At 41.6% G+C, this 17,178-nt stretch overlaps 1 protein-coding gene across 8 annotated transcripts in view; it reads left to right on the plus strand.

Moving 5' to 3' along the window:
- The window catches only part of NCOA7 (nuclear receptor coactivator 7), a 96,630-nt gene extending 81,721 nt beyond the window's left edge, over window positions 1–14,909 (plus strand). For 6 of the 8 annotated variants that reach the window (XM_084827463.1, XM_084827462.1, XM_084827464.1 and 3 more), the window contains exons 12-16: window positions 7,910–8,047; window positions 9,356–9,508; window positions 10,100–10,195; window positions 11,265–11,338; window positions 11,938–14,907. In XM_084827463.1, the coding sequence (XP_084683589.1) occupies window positions 7,910–8,047; window positions 9,356–9,508; window positions 10,100–10,195; window positions 11,265–11,338; window positions 11,938–12,073 (597 nt within the window). In that variant the 3' untranslated portion in view covers window positions 12,074–14,907. Of the gene's footprint in view, window positions 1–7,909; window positions 8,048–9,355; window positions 9,509–10,099; window positions 10,196–11,264; window positions 11,339–11,937 lie in introns of all 8 variants that reach the window. The other 2 variants (XR_014786677.1, XR_014786676.1) reach the window with 2 other exon arrangements.
- Window positions 14,910–17,178: the final 2,269 nt, after the last annotated feature.

Raw genomic sequence — 17,178 nt, forward strand, 5'->3', positions numbered from 1 at the left:
GAGTGAAGCGGCTGGGCCAAAGCTGAAAGGACACTCAGCTGTGGATGTGTCTGGTGGTGAAAAGAAAATCCGATGCTGTAAAGAACAATATTGTTTAGGAACCTGGAATGTCAGATCAATGAATCAAGGTAAGCTGGAGGTGGTCAAACATGAGATGGCAAGATTGAACATCGACATCTTGGGAATCAGCAAACTAAAATGGACAGGCATGGGCGAATTTAATTCAGGTGACCATCATATCTACTACTGTGGGCAAGAATCCCTTAGAAGAAATGGAGTAGCACTCATAGTCAACAAAAGGGTGGGAAAAGCAGTACTGGAGTACAATCTTAAAAACGATAGAATGATCTCAGTACGAATCCAAGGCAAACCATTCACATCACAGTAATTCAAGTCTATGCCCCAACCACTGATGCCGAAGAAGCTGAAGTTGATCGGTTCTATGAAGGCCTACTCACCTTCTAGAACTAACACCAAAAAAAGATGTCCTCTTCATCGTAGGGGATTGGAATGCTAAAGTAGGAAGTCAAGAAATCACCGGGATAACAGGCAAGCATGGCCTTGGTGTACAAAATGAAGCAGGACAAAAGCTAATAGAGTTTTGCCAAGAGAACACGCTGATCATAGCAAACACTCTTTTCCAACAGCACAAGAGACGACTCTACACATGGACATCTACACATGGACATTCGATATGGTCAATATCGAAATCAGATTGATTATGTCCTTTGCAGCCAAAGATGGAGAAGCTCTATACAGTCAGTAAAAACAAAACCTGGAGCTGACTGTGGCTCAGATCATGAGCTTCTTGTTGCAAAATTTCAGCTTAAATTGAAGAACGTAGGGAAAACCACTAAACCATTCAGGTATGACCTAAATCATATCCCTTATGAATATACAGTGGAGGTGAGGAATAGATTTCAGGGATTAGACCTGATAGACAGAGTGCCTGAGGAACTATGGACGGAGGTCCGTAACATTGTTCAGGAGGCAGCAACGAAATCCATCCCAAAGAAAAAGAAATGCAAGAAAGCCAAGTGGCTGTCTGATGAGGCTTTACAAGTAGCTGAGGAAAAGCAAGGGAGAAAGGGGAAGATATATCCAACTGAATGCAGAGTTCCAGAGAATAGCAAGGAGAGACAAGAAGGCCTTCTTAAATGAACAATGCAAAGAAATCGAGGAAAACAACAGAATGGGAAAGACTAGAGATCTCTTCAAGAAAATTGGAGATCTCAAGGGAACATTTGGTGCAAAGACGGGTATGATCAAGGACAAAGAAGGCAGGGACCTAAGCAGATGAGATTAAGAAGAGGTGGAAAGAATACACAGAAGAACTATACAGGAATGATCTGAATGTCCCTGATAGCCATGATAGTGCAGTCACTGAACTTGAGCCGGACATCCTAGAGAGTGAAGTCAAGTGGGCCTTAGGAAGCATTACTAACAACAAAGCTAGCAGAGATAACAGTATTCCAGCTGAGCTATTTAAAATCCTAAAAGATGATTTTGTTAAAGTGCTGCATTCAATATGCCAACAAATTTGGAACACTCAACAATGGCCGCAAGACTGGAAAGGGTCAGTTTACATTCCAATTCCAAAGAAGGGCAACGCCAAAGAGTGTTCAAACTACCGCACAATTGCGCTCATTTCACATGCCAGCAAGGTGATGCTCAAAATCCTACAAGCTAGGCTTCAGCAGTATGCGAACCGAGAACTACCGGAAGTACAAGCTGGGTTTCGAAGAGGCAGAGGAACTAGAGATCAAATCGCCAACATTCGCTGGATCATGGAGAAAGCAAGAGAATTCCAGAAAAACGTCTCTTTCTGCTTCATTGACTACGCTAAAGCCTTTGATTGTGTGGATCACAACAAACTGTGGCAAATTCTTAAAGTGATGGGAGTACCAGACCACCTTACCTGTCTCCTGAGAAACCTGTACGAGGGTCAAGAAGCAACAGTAAGAACCAGACATGGAACAACCGAGTGGTTCAAAATTGGGAAAGGAGTACGACAAGGCTGCATATTGTCACCCTGCTTATTTAACTTATACGCAGAGTACATCATGAGAAATGCCGGGTTGGATGAATCAGAGGTCGGAATTAAGATTGCTGGGAGAATTATCAACAACCTCAGATACGCAGACGATACCACCCTAATGGCAGAAAGCGAAGAGGATCTCAAGAGCCTCTTGTTGAGGGTGAAAGAGGAGAGTGCAAAAGCTGGTTTGAAACTCAACATTAAAAAAACTAAGATCATGGCATCTGGCCTCATCACTTCCTGGCATATAGAAGGGGAAGAAATGGAAGCAGTAACAGATTTTACTTTCTTGGGCTCCAAGATCACCACAGACGGTGACTGTAGCCATGAAATTAAAAGACGCTTGCTCCTTGGGAGGAAAGCTATGGCCAACCTAGACAGCATAGTAAGAAGCAGAGACATCACCTTGCCGACAAAGGTCCGTCTAATCAAAGCTATGGTTTTCCCAGTAGTAATGTATGGCTGTGAGAGCTGGACTATAAGGAAGGCTGAGCGCCGAAGAATTGATGCTTTCGAACTGTGGTGCTGGAGAAGACTCTTACAAGTCCCCTGGACTGCAAGGAGGTCAAATCAGTCCATACTAAAGGAAATCAACCCTGACTGCTCATTGGAAGGACAGATACTGAAGGTGAAGCTGAAATATTTTGGCCACCTAATGCGAAGAGAAAACTCTGGAAAAGACCCTGATGCTGGGAAAGACTGAAGGCAAAAGGAGAAGGGGACGGCAGAGGATGAGATGGCTAGATAGCATCACCGATGCAATGAATATGAACTTGAGTACACTCCGAGAGAGCGCAGGACAGGAAGGCCTGGCGTGCTATGGTCCATGGGGTCACGAAGAGTCGGACATGACTGAACGACTGAACAACAACAAAAAGGTGCCATAAGGCTATTTGTTTTTTTGCTGCAACAGACTAACATGGCTACTCTGGAAATTGTTACTGTGTTCCTACCTATAACAGCCTTACTCAAGAGAGTGGAGTATCTTGTAGCACCTTGGGCTTTGAAGTGGTTCTTCAAAGTGTGGGTGTTAATAGCTGAAGATGGGTAAGATCAGGAAAGGATATTACAATTACCAAGACGGTGATCTCCCTTATGTAACAGCAATTAGTGGACATTTGATCAGTTGGGTCTAGCGAGAAAATGTAATGGCAGGTGATAAGTGGTTTGAGACGGAATCCCTGGGACAACTCTTACAGAGGCCTGGAATGAGAATCAGTCAGCTGTCTGCTCTCCTGAAATCTCGGGAATGAATATTAATTTCTATACAGGTAGTGTATCAAAAGGGTAACCAAAAGAAAAGGGCTTTTTGATCACAAGGTATAATCTGTAGATTAGGGCAGCCTGGCAGCCCTCTACTGCTTGCCACATTTCCAAGGCAGCTTCTTTTGTGCTGAACCTATTGCCAGGCCCTCCCTTTACCATACACTGGGGAAAATGAAAGTGAATGCTACCAGGAAGTATAGAAAGAAACCATTTGTGCTAGAGAGAGCAGCAGCTTTGTCTGTGGTGAGGAATCTGAACTGGCAGGAAGAGCAGAACAACGTGGAGTTGGGAAAGCAAAATCCTAAGAATGAGAATGAAGCAAATGCCCGTGAATTTTCAGATAATTTACTGTGCCAAGGTTGGCCAGGAACAGGAACCGTTTGTGCAGGTACTTTGAACTCAAGAGTTGTAGAAATATCTGCCTTCTTTTCAGTTCTTTTGTTTTGTCAGTTATCGACATAGAACAGAACATTTTGTCCAAAAGACACGTGGAAAATATGCAGAAGAATCATGTACAGAATGGGAGTGCTGTTTATTGGGGTAACTGAGGTTGACAAATCTGTTCAGCACCATGGATTATGCTGAAAGTTTAGTTGTAATTAGTTTGCACATCATGTTTGTGGACACAGCACATGCAGTGTTGCTGCTGTTACGGGACCATGCTTCCCTTGCTTTAGAATATATTTGTTTTGAAATTCTGGCTTTTCTTGGCCTTTGAAAATGTTGATAGTCTACTCTGAAATAAGTCCTATTGGATTCAATGGGACTTACTCTAAGTAAGTTTGTGTAGGATTACAGCATAAATGAATTCTAAAATACATCTGTTCTTTTTCTGCTTGTTTTTAATTCTGTCCTTCACTTTTTATGTAAACGACATCTTCAAGTGCAAGTAAGGGGGCTAGACTTTTTGTATTCAGTATATAAAATGCAGGTGCTTAAAAATAGAGGTTTTCTTCCCAGGTTGGGAAATGAGTTGGCTCCTTATTGTTTTTATCTGCTGCTTTTCTGTTTTGATTGTTTTGATTCTTGCATTTTGTGCTATTGATATTTAACTGGTTTTATTATTTATGTAAGCCACCTTGAACAGTTTCTTTCTGGAATTGGAAAGGCAGGATATAAACCTTATAAATAAATAAATTACTAAGTTAAATACACTGTAGCTCTCCCCTTCCAAAATACCTCAAAGGCAAAACAAAACAACAATCCCTTTAAAAATAATCAAATAAATTGGAGTATCACAGCATAAGAGCAAACAAACAACATTTTAAGTAAGAAGACCTGATTTGATCATAAGCCAACAATTTTCCATGTGTGCTGTGCACCAGCCTCTCTCTCAGAAAGTCAAAAATACTCAAGTCTTTTAACCAAATAATACACATATACTACAAATTATAGTGGCTGTGAAATATATCTATGTATAAACCTGTGTGTGTGTGTATTGACCTAGTTCACATGATCAAAATAAGCTGCTGTGGTTTATTTAAATTGCGGTGCGGGCTGGGCACAATTTCCATAATCACTGCCCCAGCGCACCTTCTTGTGTCTTCCTGACCCTGGGCAGCATAGCTTGTTGTAGCGGGAAACAATCCTCCAATAATCCTACAACAGCCCATGGAAATCTTGCTCCGCACATGCTCAACCCGTGGTGCAATTCAATTAAGCCATGGTGGCTTATTTTGATCATGCAAACTGGCCGTGTGTGTGTGTGTGTGTGTGTGTGTGTGTGTGTGTGTAATTTGGATTTCCAGCACCATAAAACCTTTTGCTACAGGAAAACTTTTGTTAGTTACTGATGTGGTTGTATGAGTGCTTCCTGAGAGTCCTAGCACTAACCATCAGAAGCCATTGTGTAGCTATTCCATCTTTTCATCCTGAACAGATTTTCTGTAGGAAGAAAAAACCCAGAAGAAGCAGTGGGAAAACATGGGAGGGTTAGAAGTGAATGACACTGTCATCTGGATCCCCCATAAAATTCCATGAGTGAGGCAGGGAGATGGCGCTATAAAAGGAAGCACCCTATGAGTGGCCATGTGGGAGGAATATAAACTAGTATAGCATGGATAAATGACAGAGAATTTATAATATCAATCACTTAAAAAAAAACACAAAACACTTTGCCTCAAAGTTGTTCTTACAGAACACTTGTTAATTAAGCATCACAAACGGGCCCTTTTAAGGCAGTTTCTTCCAGGTTCAAAGGAGTCCTGCAGGCCAATCTTAAACAATAGAGTCATTCCATAAAAAAGGAGTGTCTTCATATTGATTGCAGCCTACCCTTTTAGTGTCATCATGGAGTCCATCTGAAACCAAAAACAAGAGAAATGCTCCTTGGTTCACAAGCCCTTCAAAAGGTCTGGAGGTGCACACACATTCTTAATTTAGGGATAGACTCACCTGTGCCTTTCCCTTCCTTGCCAAACCACATTTTCAAAACGAAGAACATAATCCCAGCCAAATTTAAGTATTTCAAGTCTTATGATTTCAATGAGAGATATTTAAGTATGTGTTTAATTCACCCATTGAAATATAACTTTAAAGCTAATTCTAGATTGGGCTCTTTTTTCCAATAGTTGTACGTTTATCTCTGGGTTCCAAGAGAGTAGCTGTGAAGAACCATTTGTCTCTTGAATATCATTCCTACAGATTTATATTTGCATAACATTGTTGTTCTTGTTCAGTCGTTCATTCGTGTCCGACTCTTCGTGACCCCATGGACCACAGCACGCCAGGCCTTCCTGTCCTGCACTCTCTCCCAGAGCGTACATTGCAATTTGATGTTAGTGGAAATGTCTGACTGGTGGTTTGTTCCAGATTACAAAACTTTGGATTTATTCATTTTTTATTGCAGTTTGTTTCTGCACCTCAGGTGATCAAAAAGAAAAAGAAAAAAAAGTGCAGTTTAATTTTTGTTATTGTTGTTCAGTCGTTCAGTCATGTCCGACTCTTCGTGACCCCATGGACCATAGCACGCCAGGCCTTCCTGTCCTGCGCTCTGTCCCAGAGCGTGCTCAAGTTCATATTCATTGCATTGGTGATGCTATCTAGCCATCTCATCCTCTGCCGTCCCCTTCTCCTTTTGCCTTCAGTCTTTCCCAGCATCAGGGTCTTTTCCAGAGAGTTTTCTCTTGGCATTAGGTGGCCAAAATATTTGAGCTTCAGCTTCACTATCTGTCCTTCCAATGAGCAGTCAGGGTTGATTTCCTTTAGGACTGACTGATTTGACCTCCTTGCAGTCCAGGGGACTCGTAAGAGTCTTCTCCAGCACCACAGTTCGAAAGCATCCATTCTTTGGCGCTCAGCCTTCCTTATAGTCCAGCTCTCACAGCCATACATTATTACTGGGAAAACCATAGCTTTGATTAGACAGACCTTTGTCGGCAAGGTGATGTCTCTGCTTCTTACTATGCTGTCTAGGTTTGCCATAGCTTTCCTCCCAAGGAGCAAGCGTCTTTTAATTTCATGGCTACAGTCACCGTCTGCGGTGATCTTGGAGCCCAAGAAAAAATCTGTCACAGCTTCCATTTCTTCTCCTTCTATATGCCACGAAGTGATGGGGCCAGATGCCATGATCTTAGTTTTTTTAATGTTGAGTTTCAAACCAGCTTTTGCACTCTCCACTTTCACCCTCAACAAGAGGCTCTTTAGATCCTCTTCGCTTTCTGCCATTAGGGTGGTATCGTCTGCGTATCTGAGGTTGTTGATAATTCTCCCAGCAGTCTTAATTCCGACCTGTGATTCATCCAACCCGGCGTTTCTCATGATGTACTCTGCATATAAGTTAAATAAGCAGGGCGACAATATACAGCCTTGTCATACTCCTTTCCCAATTTTGAACCAATCGGTTGTTCCATGTCCGGTTCTTATTACAGCCACAAATGCCATGGTGGACGCCCTTTGCGTCCGGAGTCAGCCTCAGCCAGCAATATGGCACGGCAATGGCAGCTGTATTGCTGGTGCTGTGGGGTCGCCGCAAGGAGGATGCGGAAGGAGGGGGAGGGGAGTAGTGATGTTCCGCCACTATCTCATTGGGGTCCGTGGTGGAATTCTCCGCCATCCCTATTCTCGGCACAGCCACCTGCAGCTCAGCATAAACACATAGCTTCACTTCTCAGGCACGGCCTGATAAGGCCTTCTACTCATTAGTAAGGAATGCACTGAGGCGGCTATTATCGGCCTTTGACTCATCTTCACATTCTCAGAGGCTTTACTAGCAAGGGAATTGCACTAGTAATGAACTTAAGCAAGGCATTATGGATCTCTAGGCCCTTCTAACGCTACCGGTGACTTGGTTACGCTCCTGGAGCCAATACAACAGTGCATTACAGCTTCATTACATTATCATTTTGCTTGCACAAGTTGCATTAATTGTCGTGCAGCGCGTACGCAACTGCTAGTGGAACAGAAATCTGCTAGTGGAATAACGCCACCTCTTGTACTTTATCTGCTAGAGTTACATTGGGCACAGCCCATTATTTTTGTGCTTCTCTAGTCCTGTGTAAGGGTCACTTCCTCCCTTATAAAAATGTTGCCTACCGCGAATCTAACATTTTGGAAGAAATAATATCAGACTAAGATTTTTTTAAACTGTCCCCCATTTCTATTTAGATTATTACTGTGGAAGAGGCAAAACGCCGAAAGAGTGTTTGCAGCTATTGTGAAGAAGATGATGGGGACCATGATGAAGATGCTTTGCCTGTCTTAAAAAACCAGAGTGCGCTCTTAGAAAATATGCACGTAGAGCAGGTAACTTGGCCTTAACTTACTGTCGTTGCTGCAAGACTTGTTGCCTTCCTTCTCACAGTCCTTGATTTTGAACTGGACCTTGGCAGTATGCAGTTATCCAGCTCCGAGGATACTGGAGTAGTCAGCTTTTCTAGAATTCATATATTTACCTTTTGCTAGCAGATACAAGATCAGATCCAAAGTGCCTGTGTTTGAATGGAAGGCTCCTCCCCACCCCCATGGCATACACCACTCCAATGAATCCTTTGACTTTTAGGACCAGGGATGGGGAGGGATTCAATGGAAAAGGAGGACTGGAAAAGCTCAGATGTGCACACTGCCATTTTGATCCTGGCTAAGATTAGCGATGTTTCTAAATGCACTGATGCATGTCAATATTTTGATCATTCACCTGCCCTTCAAAATGTCCAATACTGAAGGAGGTGGGATGGAACTAGACAGTGGAAAGGAAGAAGCAGATTGTGAGGTGGTGTTCGGACAAGTGTATGATCTTGTGGAGTGTGTAAAACCCTTGGCTCTTCCATTCTCATTTTCTAGCAGCCATTCCATCTGGCTTGGCTGTGAGAGGAGCTGCCTGAACTGTTTCTATTGGTTGGCCATTATAAAAACTATGCCATTTTAAAAACTGGTGGCTGGCAGTGCAATCCTAACTGGGGTTCAGCTTCCACTTCTAAAGCCCGGCTGGCTCCAGGTCAGCCAGAGCAGAGAAAAGACTCACTATTTCCTTGCTGTCTCCCCCTGCCATCAAATTGGCTTGGGAAAAATAGTTAAGCCAGCTTCAGAGTCCGATCTTGCCTCTGTCCCACACCTCCTTCACCCCCATCTGGGGCTCCTCCGCTGCCTACTGCTGGCAAGAATACCACCGGAACTTTCTGTAGGCATAACTGGGGTCTCTGGGGCAGACGCCCACCTCTGCCAGTGAAGCTCTGCACTGGTGGAGGGGATACCTCTTCCCGTTCCTAACCACTCTGGGACCATCTGAGGGGGTTAGGGTTGCTCTGCCCATTCGCTTGTTTTCTTTTTTCCCTCCCCATCACTTTGTTTCCTTTTGTGTCACAAGAAATGATTTTATCTTTTATCTTCCTTGTATAAAAAATAAATATGAATAACGATATGTCCTGCCACATATCCTTCACATTTGCCACATGTGGTTATAGAACAGACTGTTTTTTAATTTTACCAAAGTACAACTCTGATTATGGGTAAAATTGTACAATTCTCATACTGGATAGAACGAATCTCTAGTGACACATGTGGTATTAGGAATATATTGTGTTTTAAACTATAACAATTTCTTTTACCTTCTAGCTTGCCCGGCGCCTGCCAGCAAGAGTTCAGGGATATCCATGGAGGCTTGTCTACAGCACACAAGAACATGGAACCAGCTTGAAAACTCTGTACCGTAAATCAGCATCTCTAGATAGTCCAGTCCTACTTGTCATCAAAGATATGGACAATCAGGTTAGGCACCATACAGAATCCGTATGATTATGTGTACATGTTTTAAGTATATCAGTAGAAGTGAGAGGGGAAAATAGCCTAGGCTGGATTAGGTTCTTTCTGTGAGAAAAACCCATCTGAGTGGCTCCTAGTGTGACAAGTGTTTATCCAGTTCTGAGTTCTTTTTAAAATTCCCGTTGCACAATAAGCACATTTTGATGATCCCACTGCTCTGCTTTGTTGAAATGTTCCCAGCTGCAGGGATAGTGTAAAATACTGGTGACCTTTCCATGGCAAGAGAGAAACCATCTGGACATGGGATGGGGTGAAGAGGAATGTTAGAATGTTTCCACTTTCTTGGGCCTGCTTCTCTGTGTGGATGCTGGCAGAGGAAGCTGGAGAAGTATGGGCTGTCAGGGCTGGAGACATGGAGCATCTATCCATTTCTGAACTGCGCTCATACTACTTATAAAATAATATATGGGACATAAGGCTTTTCATCAGTATTTAACAGAGCGGCCATCAATAAAAAATCCTGTTTGCTAAATGTTCTAAAAAAAAAGTCTGCCTTAAAATTTTTGAAGTATTATAACAGTTATTTTGTTTTGATAGATATTTGGGGCATATGCAACGCATCCTTTCAGGTTTAGTGACCACTATTATGGCACTGGAGAGACTTTCCTATACACATTTAATCCTCTTTTCCAGGTATGGTTATTACTTACTTAATCCCTTACTTACACAGTATGTTTGTTTACCTGAAACATTACTAAAACTTGCAAATGCGATTTTAAAATAATAAATTGCACAAAAGTTACATCTTCTTACAATTTCTTAATGTATTTTTCAGTGGGCCAAAATAATGGCCTAATGATATAGATGCTGGTACAGCTAAACACATCTCAGCCTTGTCAGTGTCTGAATGGGACAGTCCCTGAGAGAGTCCTGTATCAGCTACTCTGAGCATCTTGAAGGAAGAGCCAAATACAAATGTAACACATAAAATACTTAGTTCAGAATTTGAATTTTCTGAGACTGGCTATATTTCTTACATAGCTTTTGAGGAGAACATTGGACAGTTCTGCTCTTGTGGATGGTTCAGTGTGTGTTTTATGGTTCTGTGGTACGTGTTGGTAGCAGCAACAGTAGCCTGTCAGAAAACAGCCTATCTGGTGTGGGTAAATGAAATTAGAAAAATGAGGGAGGAGAGAGAGGCACACCATAACATTGCAACCATAACATTCAGGCCTGGGAGCATGAACTGACACACAAATAGAGAGGATCAATAACGACTGTATAAAATCAAAGAACAAACAAGAAGGCAGCTGCACAGTAAGGAATGTTTAATGTTTCTTGCTTTAAAAAATGCTTGGGACAACTTTTCTACTTCCAACTGCTTAGGTGAGCTGAAGTAGAAAAGTTGTATCAAGCAGTTTTTAGCAAGAAGCATTACATTAAACATTCAGTTGATAAGAGGCTTCCTCAAAACACATCAGGAACCATATCTATTGTGCAGCCTTCTTCTTCTTTGTTCTTTGAGCATGAATTGCTCCCTCCCCATCAAATTCATTACATTCTATGCATGTCTACTTAGAAGTTTATTGAGTTCATTGCAGTTCAAGACGATTCATTACAAATACAAATCATGGTTTTTTTAAGTTTCCCTCATCCATCCCTTCCTCCTAACAAGTTCATAGTGTCGCTCACAACATACTCAGAAGCAATTTTCCTAGTGTGATAGTAGCTTTGTTACTGAAACTGTGCCTTGCTCCCTTAGGTTTTTAAGTGGAGTGGAGAAAACACCTATTTTATCAATGGAGATGTAACTTCATTAGAACTTGGTGGTGGAGAGTAAGTTTTTTTTAAATTTTACTTGATTTGTTTATTAATCACATTGGTGAGAACTGTAGTACAGCCTCTTCCATTACTGAAAAGGCAAATTGTTTTTAAAATGGCTTTGTCTCTTCACCCATCAGAACTGCTACACTGAGCAACAACTTTAGGTGTGTTCTTGCTTGCATGCACGTGGAGTTGCATTGGGTTGTAGACAAAGAAACAGACCTTTCCGTTAAATAACCCAGACCGATTAAAAAAAAGGAATCAAATGTGTTTGCTCTAGTCCATTGAGATCAGAACCATGCACACAGCATGTGAGACTTACTGTTGTGTTTCCATATATCTGGATAAAGACTGTTGTTTGAATGTTTACGCATTCCTTTTCTTGAGCTGTCAGTGAATATCTGTTTCTGATTAAAAATTAACAGGCATGATTCACCAACGTTTTTAAGCCCTATTGATAACACTGGAAGAAAGTTAAAACACATTTTTAACCATCCAGTTGTATTAAATGGAACGTAAGCGTGCATAACTTATTCCTGGATTGTGGCCAACGTTTTAAAGCATATAACTGCACAAATGAAAGTTTTCATCTAATTTTTTTCTCCTTTCAGTGGTAGGTTTGGTTTATGGCTAGATGCTGATTTGTATCATGGCCGGAGCAACTGCTGCAGCACATTCAATAATGATATCTTGTCCAAAAAAGAAGACTTTGTTGTACAGGATGTGGAAATATGGACATTTGAGTGACGTGCCTGCTGCCTTAAAAAGCTGGACTTGAGTTTACTGAGCACTCAGTGAGTGGATGTTGAAAATCAGAATGTAGACAGCATCACAATACAACATGCTTTTCCGCTGTTGTGGCTTCACAAGAAGGTTTTAAGGCAAAATTGGAGAGACTTCTACATCGAAAAATTACATCGTTAATGTCTTATTCCTGCCCTGCCAATGTTCCTACAACATGGATGCAAGATGTTTCTGGAGGGCATTTGCGATATACAAGTTTGTTTAAAGCAGCATCATTATTTTCTGTAACTGTGAAAGAATACTGTGCAAAACCACAGAGCTGTATAGTACATTCTTTGTGTATTTTTATTCAGTGAAAGTGAAAACCAAAAAGAGGGAAAAGTTGTGTTACCAAATTCTACAGGATATAGTGGTGGTTTCCATGACGAAGTAGTAGAAATTAAGTATACAGCACTTAAAGGAAGTTTTTTTTAAAGGGATATATTTATTCTTTGTATAGGCATGTATTTTTCTTTTAATATTTCAAATTTCAGAATTTGCTAGAAAGATGTATTGATTAAAGTAGATGTCTTCTGCAGTGGTGATGAATCATTTGATTTCTTAGGTTGTTTTTTTATATTTTGCTTTTTATTTTGTAAACAAAACATTTTTGTTACTTCTAATTATGAGTTTTGACAGAACATATTCTGGATTGTTTGAGATAGGTGCATTTTCAGCTCCAGTTGTCAAATATACCTGTCTGGTTGTGTGGTAATGTTGGAGAAGACAAGATCCTGTTTTTAACCAGTTATCAAGACAGAAATGCCTTTAGAAAGAGCAACATTGTTGTACGACAGAAAATAGGTTTTTAAGTCATACTTGAAACTCTTCATTAGGGAATAATATTAGTGTCAAGCCAAACTGGCATAGCCATTTAAAAAAAACGTTCTCATTCTCCAATAATATTGTAAAACAGTGGTTGACTTCTGCTTTTATAGCAAGGTACTTGCATTTCTGTCCGGTTAAAAAAAAATTTTTTAATGACATTTACATGTTGGTTGGACCAAGCAGTACTTGAGAACATTTGGCCTAAATTCAGTTGGTAAATTAAGGGCACAATCCTATTCAGATAGACGGCTGTCTTCAAACTCGGAGATGACCACCTATCCAATTCAGGGAAGGAGAAGCACGGAGGGGATCGTTCCCTCTACGCTTCTCCTGCCCTGCATTTTTGGCTAGACAGCTGATTGTGGCTGTGTAGCCAGGGGAGAGCTGAGTGGGGGAGGAGGCTGCTGTACAACACATTGGAGTACAGGCATTTCCACCCTCCTCACCCCAGAATGCCCCTTTTCGGCTGCTCCGCACTCCTCTTGCGAGCATGGAGGACGGGGCTGTTCTGCGCTGCCTCCGAGGCAGCACGGAAATGGGGGGAGCCAGATATCCTATAGCTTTCTAGCCACTGTCTAGCAGCCATAGGATTGCTCCCTCCATAAGAAGAATTAAGTGTTGCAAATTAATTGAAAAAGGTAAACCGTTTTGGTTATTTGCCTCTCATAAAAATATATTGGTTAGAAAAAGAATTAGAAAGATAATGCTGTCATTTCCTCCCAAAGCTTATACTACCTTAACACTTTGGGCCCTTGACACACCTTTTAGGGCACAACCCTATGCATGTTTAGACAGAAAAAAGTCCTACAGCTCCCAGCATTCCCCAGCCATCCATGGTGGCTGAGGAATGCTAGGAGCTGTAGGACTTTTTTTTCTGTATAAACATGCATAGGATTGTGCCTCCAAAAAAATAATGAAGTCAACATGTAGAATGGAAAAAATAGATGTGTTTCTGTACTCCATAAAAAGCACTGGTCAGTACTCTGTACGTCACTCTTTAGGCACATGTCCCAACCTAGGCTGCAACCTAACATAAAATGCTGGTGCTTCCCAGCAGGTATGTCCCATTCATTATACCATCACTTCAGCTAACATGGAAATAACTAGGACCAGCCAGAATCAAATCAGAATAAGGGGTCTGACCTACTAGCAAATAGTGTTCATATTCCTTCACTTTCTACGTGTTGTTATATGACTTGATCAGCTGGAAGAGTATTTGTTTTTTCTGGTTTTGTTTTATCTGCAGAAGTTAAAAGGAAATAGCAAATTTCCTTTGAAAGCATCACTGGCTCTTAATATACAAAGGTCACAGTATAAGTTACAAACCTAATACAGTGAAGTAAGAGTTGTGGACAAAACTTTATGTACACAATCACATGGGATGAACACAAACATATCTATTTTGGCATGTGTAGATGCTGTGGCAAACATGCTGACAATTGGGGCTTACTGCAGCATGCACATACCACAAAACAGAAAATGTATGCATCCGTCACATGTGGTGGTATACATGGAAGGTATGCACATAACCCCCCTACACAGAAGTAATAGCCTTGTAGACAATTCATCATGCCTTAGGGCACTAATAAATACCTGAGAGCTAAGCTTTTCACTTCTTCCCACTAGGTATTCTTACCATCAATGCTACTCTGACAAATTTTCACCGCAACTATGAGCTGCTATTAGCATAACACTTCAGAGATGCTCCAGGAACCTCTAAAAGATAGTTTTACGATGGGGCATTTGCGCATTACAACCAAAAGGTTTTTGATATTTGACATATTTCACTACTGTTACGTGCAGTTTATTCCATTATATTTTACTTGTCAGAGCATATCTGAAACATTTGTGTTCTATATGCAAAACAGTGTTGTCCTATCAAAATTCTGTGACCCTTCAGAAATGATGGATATTTGATGTATGTAATGCAGTGCTATCGCAACATTTTCAATAAAGGAATTTATGCATTCATATGTTTAACTTGAAGTTTTTTTCTCCCCCACTTCATATTTAAAAGCTCCCCCCTCTCCACTATTATCCTGATATATCTCTGCCCATGACAACCTTCAACAATCTGGAGGTCTCCTAGCTGCTCTCTGAAAAGACTCCACCGTTTCTCCTGGCTTTCTTTAAAACTTTTCCATTAAACCTGTGGCACAACCACTTAGTTCCTGTGCCTTCCTGTGAATCAGTTACAAGTGTAACTGAAACACCACCACATATTACTTCCATGTTTATCCATACCTCCATTTCCTTCCCCTCCTCCATTGTTTCTCCAGGTGGAATTTTAGATTGTAAGCGCCTCAGGACAGGGATCTGTCTTTCGTACTCTGTAAAGCCCCATGCACGCTATATGATTAACAATATCTCACACATTATGAATACACAACCAAGGTGCGATAGCATAATCTGCATGGTACGTATTTTGTGTCTTAGGTAGTGAACTGCATGGACAAGCTGACTACCTCATTAGAACTGACTGTGGAACATCACTCAAGTTGTGCAGCCCGATCCTGCCTAAACTTACTGAAATCTTACTAGGTCAAATAATGCCTAACTGCATCGTCTGCTGCCTCAAAATTCTTGCCTGCATCTGGACAGAATAAAATACTTTTATTTGCTAGGTGAAGAAAAAGCAAAGCCCACAATAGTAGCAAATCGTACTAATTTTCAGAAGAGTCAGTGGGGAAGCCTTGAGAGAGCTAACAAGTAGCATGGGAAAGCCACTGTATGTGTTCATAGGCACATAGGAAGCTGCCTTATACAGAGTCAGACCATGGATCCATCTAGCCCAGTATTGCCAGCACTGACTGGAAGCAGCTTTCTAGGCAGAAATTTTTCCAGCCCTACCTGGAGATGCCAGGGATTGAACCTGGGACCTCCTGCATCCAAAGCATGTGCCATACCACTGAGCTATGGCATCTGGATGGCACGTATTATTCTTTCACAGAGGAGGCTGGCTTCAACCAAGCCAGACGGTTGGTCCATCCAGCTTGGTATTGTCTACAATAATTGGCAGTAGTTATTCAGTCCAGGGTTTCAATAGGTATCTTTTCCAGCCCTACCTGGAGTCACCAGGGATTGAACCTGATACCTTCTACAGTCAAAACTATAGTTCTTCTCATAGGGTGTTGTCTGCTTCAGTAGATGAAAAGACATATCTCAAATTAAGCCCTGGAATCATGTGAATCCACATTTTCAATATGAGTCTGAGTCCTAGAATGGACACAACAAAGAGTCTTGAGGCACATAAAAGGCAAAGAAATGTATTACGCATTTTTAAACAAGTTTAGGGCGCAATCCTATGGCCGCTAGCCAGCGGCTAGATGGCCATAGGATAGGTTGGCTCCCGGGAACCAACCTCCATCCCCTCCCGCACTGCCTTGTAGGCAGCACGGAACAGCCCCTTGGTCCCCGCTTGGAAGAGGAGCACGGAGTGGCGAAAACAGGGCGTTCCTGGGGGAATGCCAGGGTGGGGAGGATGGAAGTGCCACTCCGTTTATGCCATAATAAGTATGTTAGCCTGTATAGTGTTGCAAGATTCTTCATTGTTTTTGCTGTAACAGGGCTGCCACTCAGGAAGAGTATGTGCAGTCATTCATTTGCTCACCTTCCAATGTGATACATGCTATCTTCTGTCAACAATGCCCATGTGCATTTATATAAGGCAAACAGACCAGTCTCTACAGAAAAGAATACATGGATACAAATCTGATATCAGAAATGGCAATATTCAAAAACTAGGGGCTTCAGCCTCCCAGGACACTCTCTTACTGACCTTAAAGTGGCCATTGTGGAGCAAAGAAACTTCAGAGGGGGATTAGAGACTGCTGAGTCACAATTCATCAACAAGTTTAATTCTAAGACCAGAGGCTTGGATAGGAATAAAGGACTTTTATCACAGTACACGTATTAATTGGCTTACTTAGTGCCAGTATGTTTGCATTATCAGCAACAACTGCACTGTAAATTGCCACTGTTAGTCACGTGATTGTCACTATCAGTACTTTCTGCATTTAAATTCCTTCTGACTTCAATGTTTACAATCCATCCCGTCCCCAGTCCCCCCCTGCCGCCCATGTACTGTATATAAACCTGAAACTCTCCATAATATTCTGTGCATCTGATAAATTGGGCTATAGTCCATGAAAGCTTATGCCAAAATAGTTTTAGGATGCCCTAAGACAAGACTGTGTTGTTTCTGCTGCAATAGTGGTGCAACTAGGGCTGGCCTTGGGGCC

Source organism: Heloderma suspectum, chromosome 1, assembly GCF_057233095.1.
Source record: "Heloderma suspectum isolate Gila_16-S chromosome 1, 16-S_ref, whole genome shotgun sequence".
Lineage (NCBI taxonomy): Eukaryota > Metazoa > Chordata > Lepidosauria > Squamata > Helodermatidae > Heloderma > Heloderma suspectum.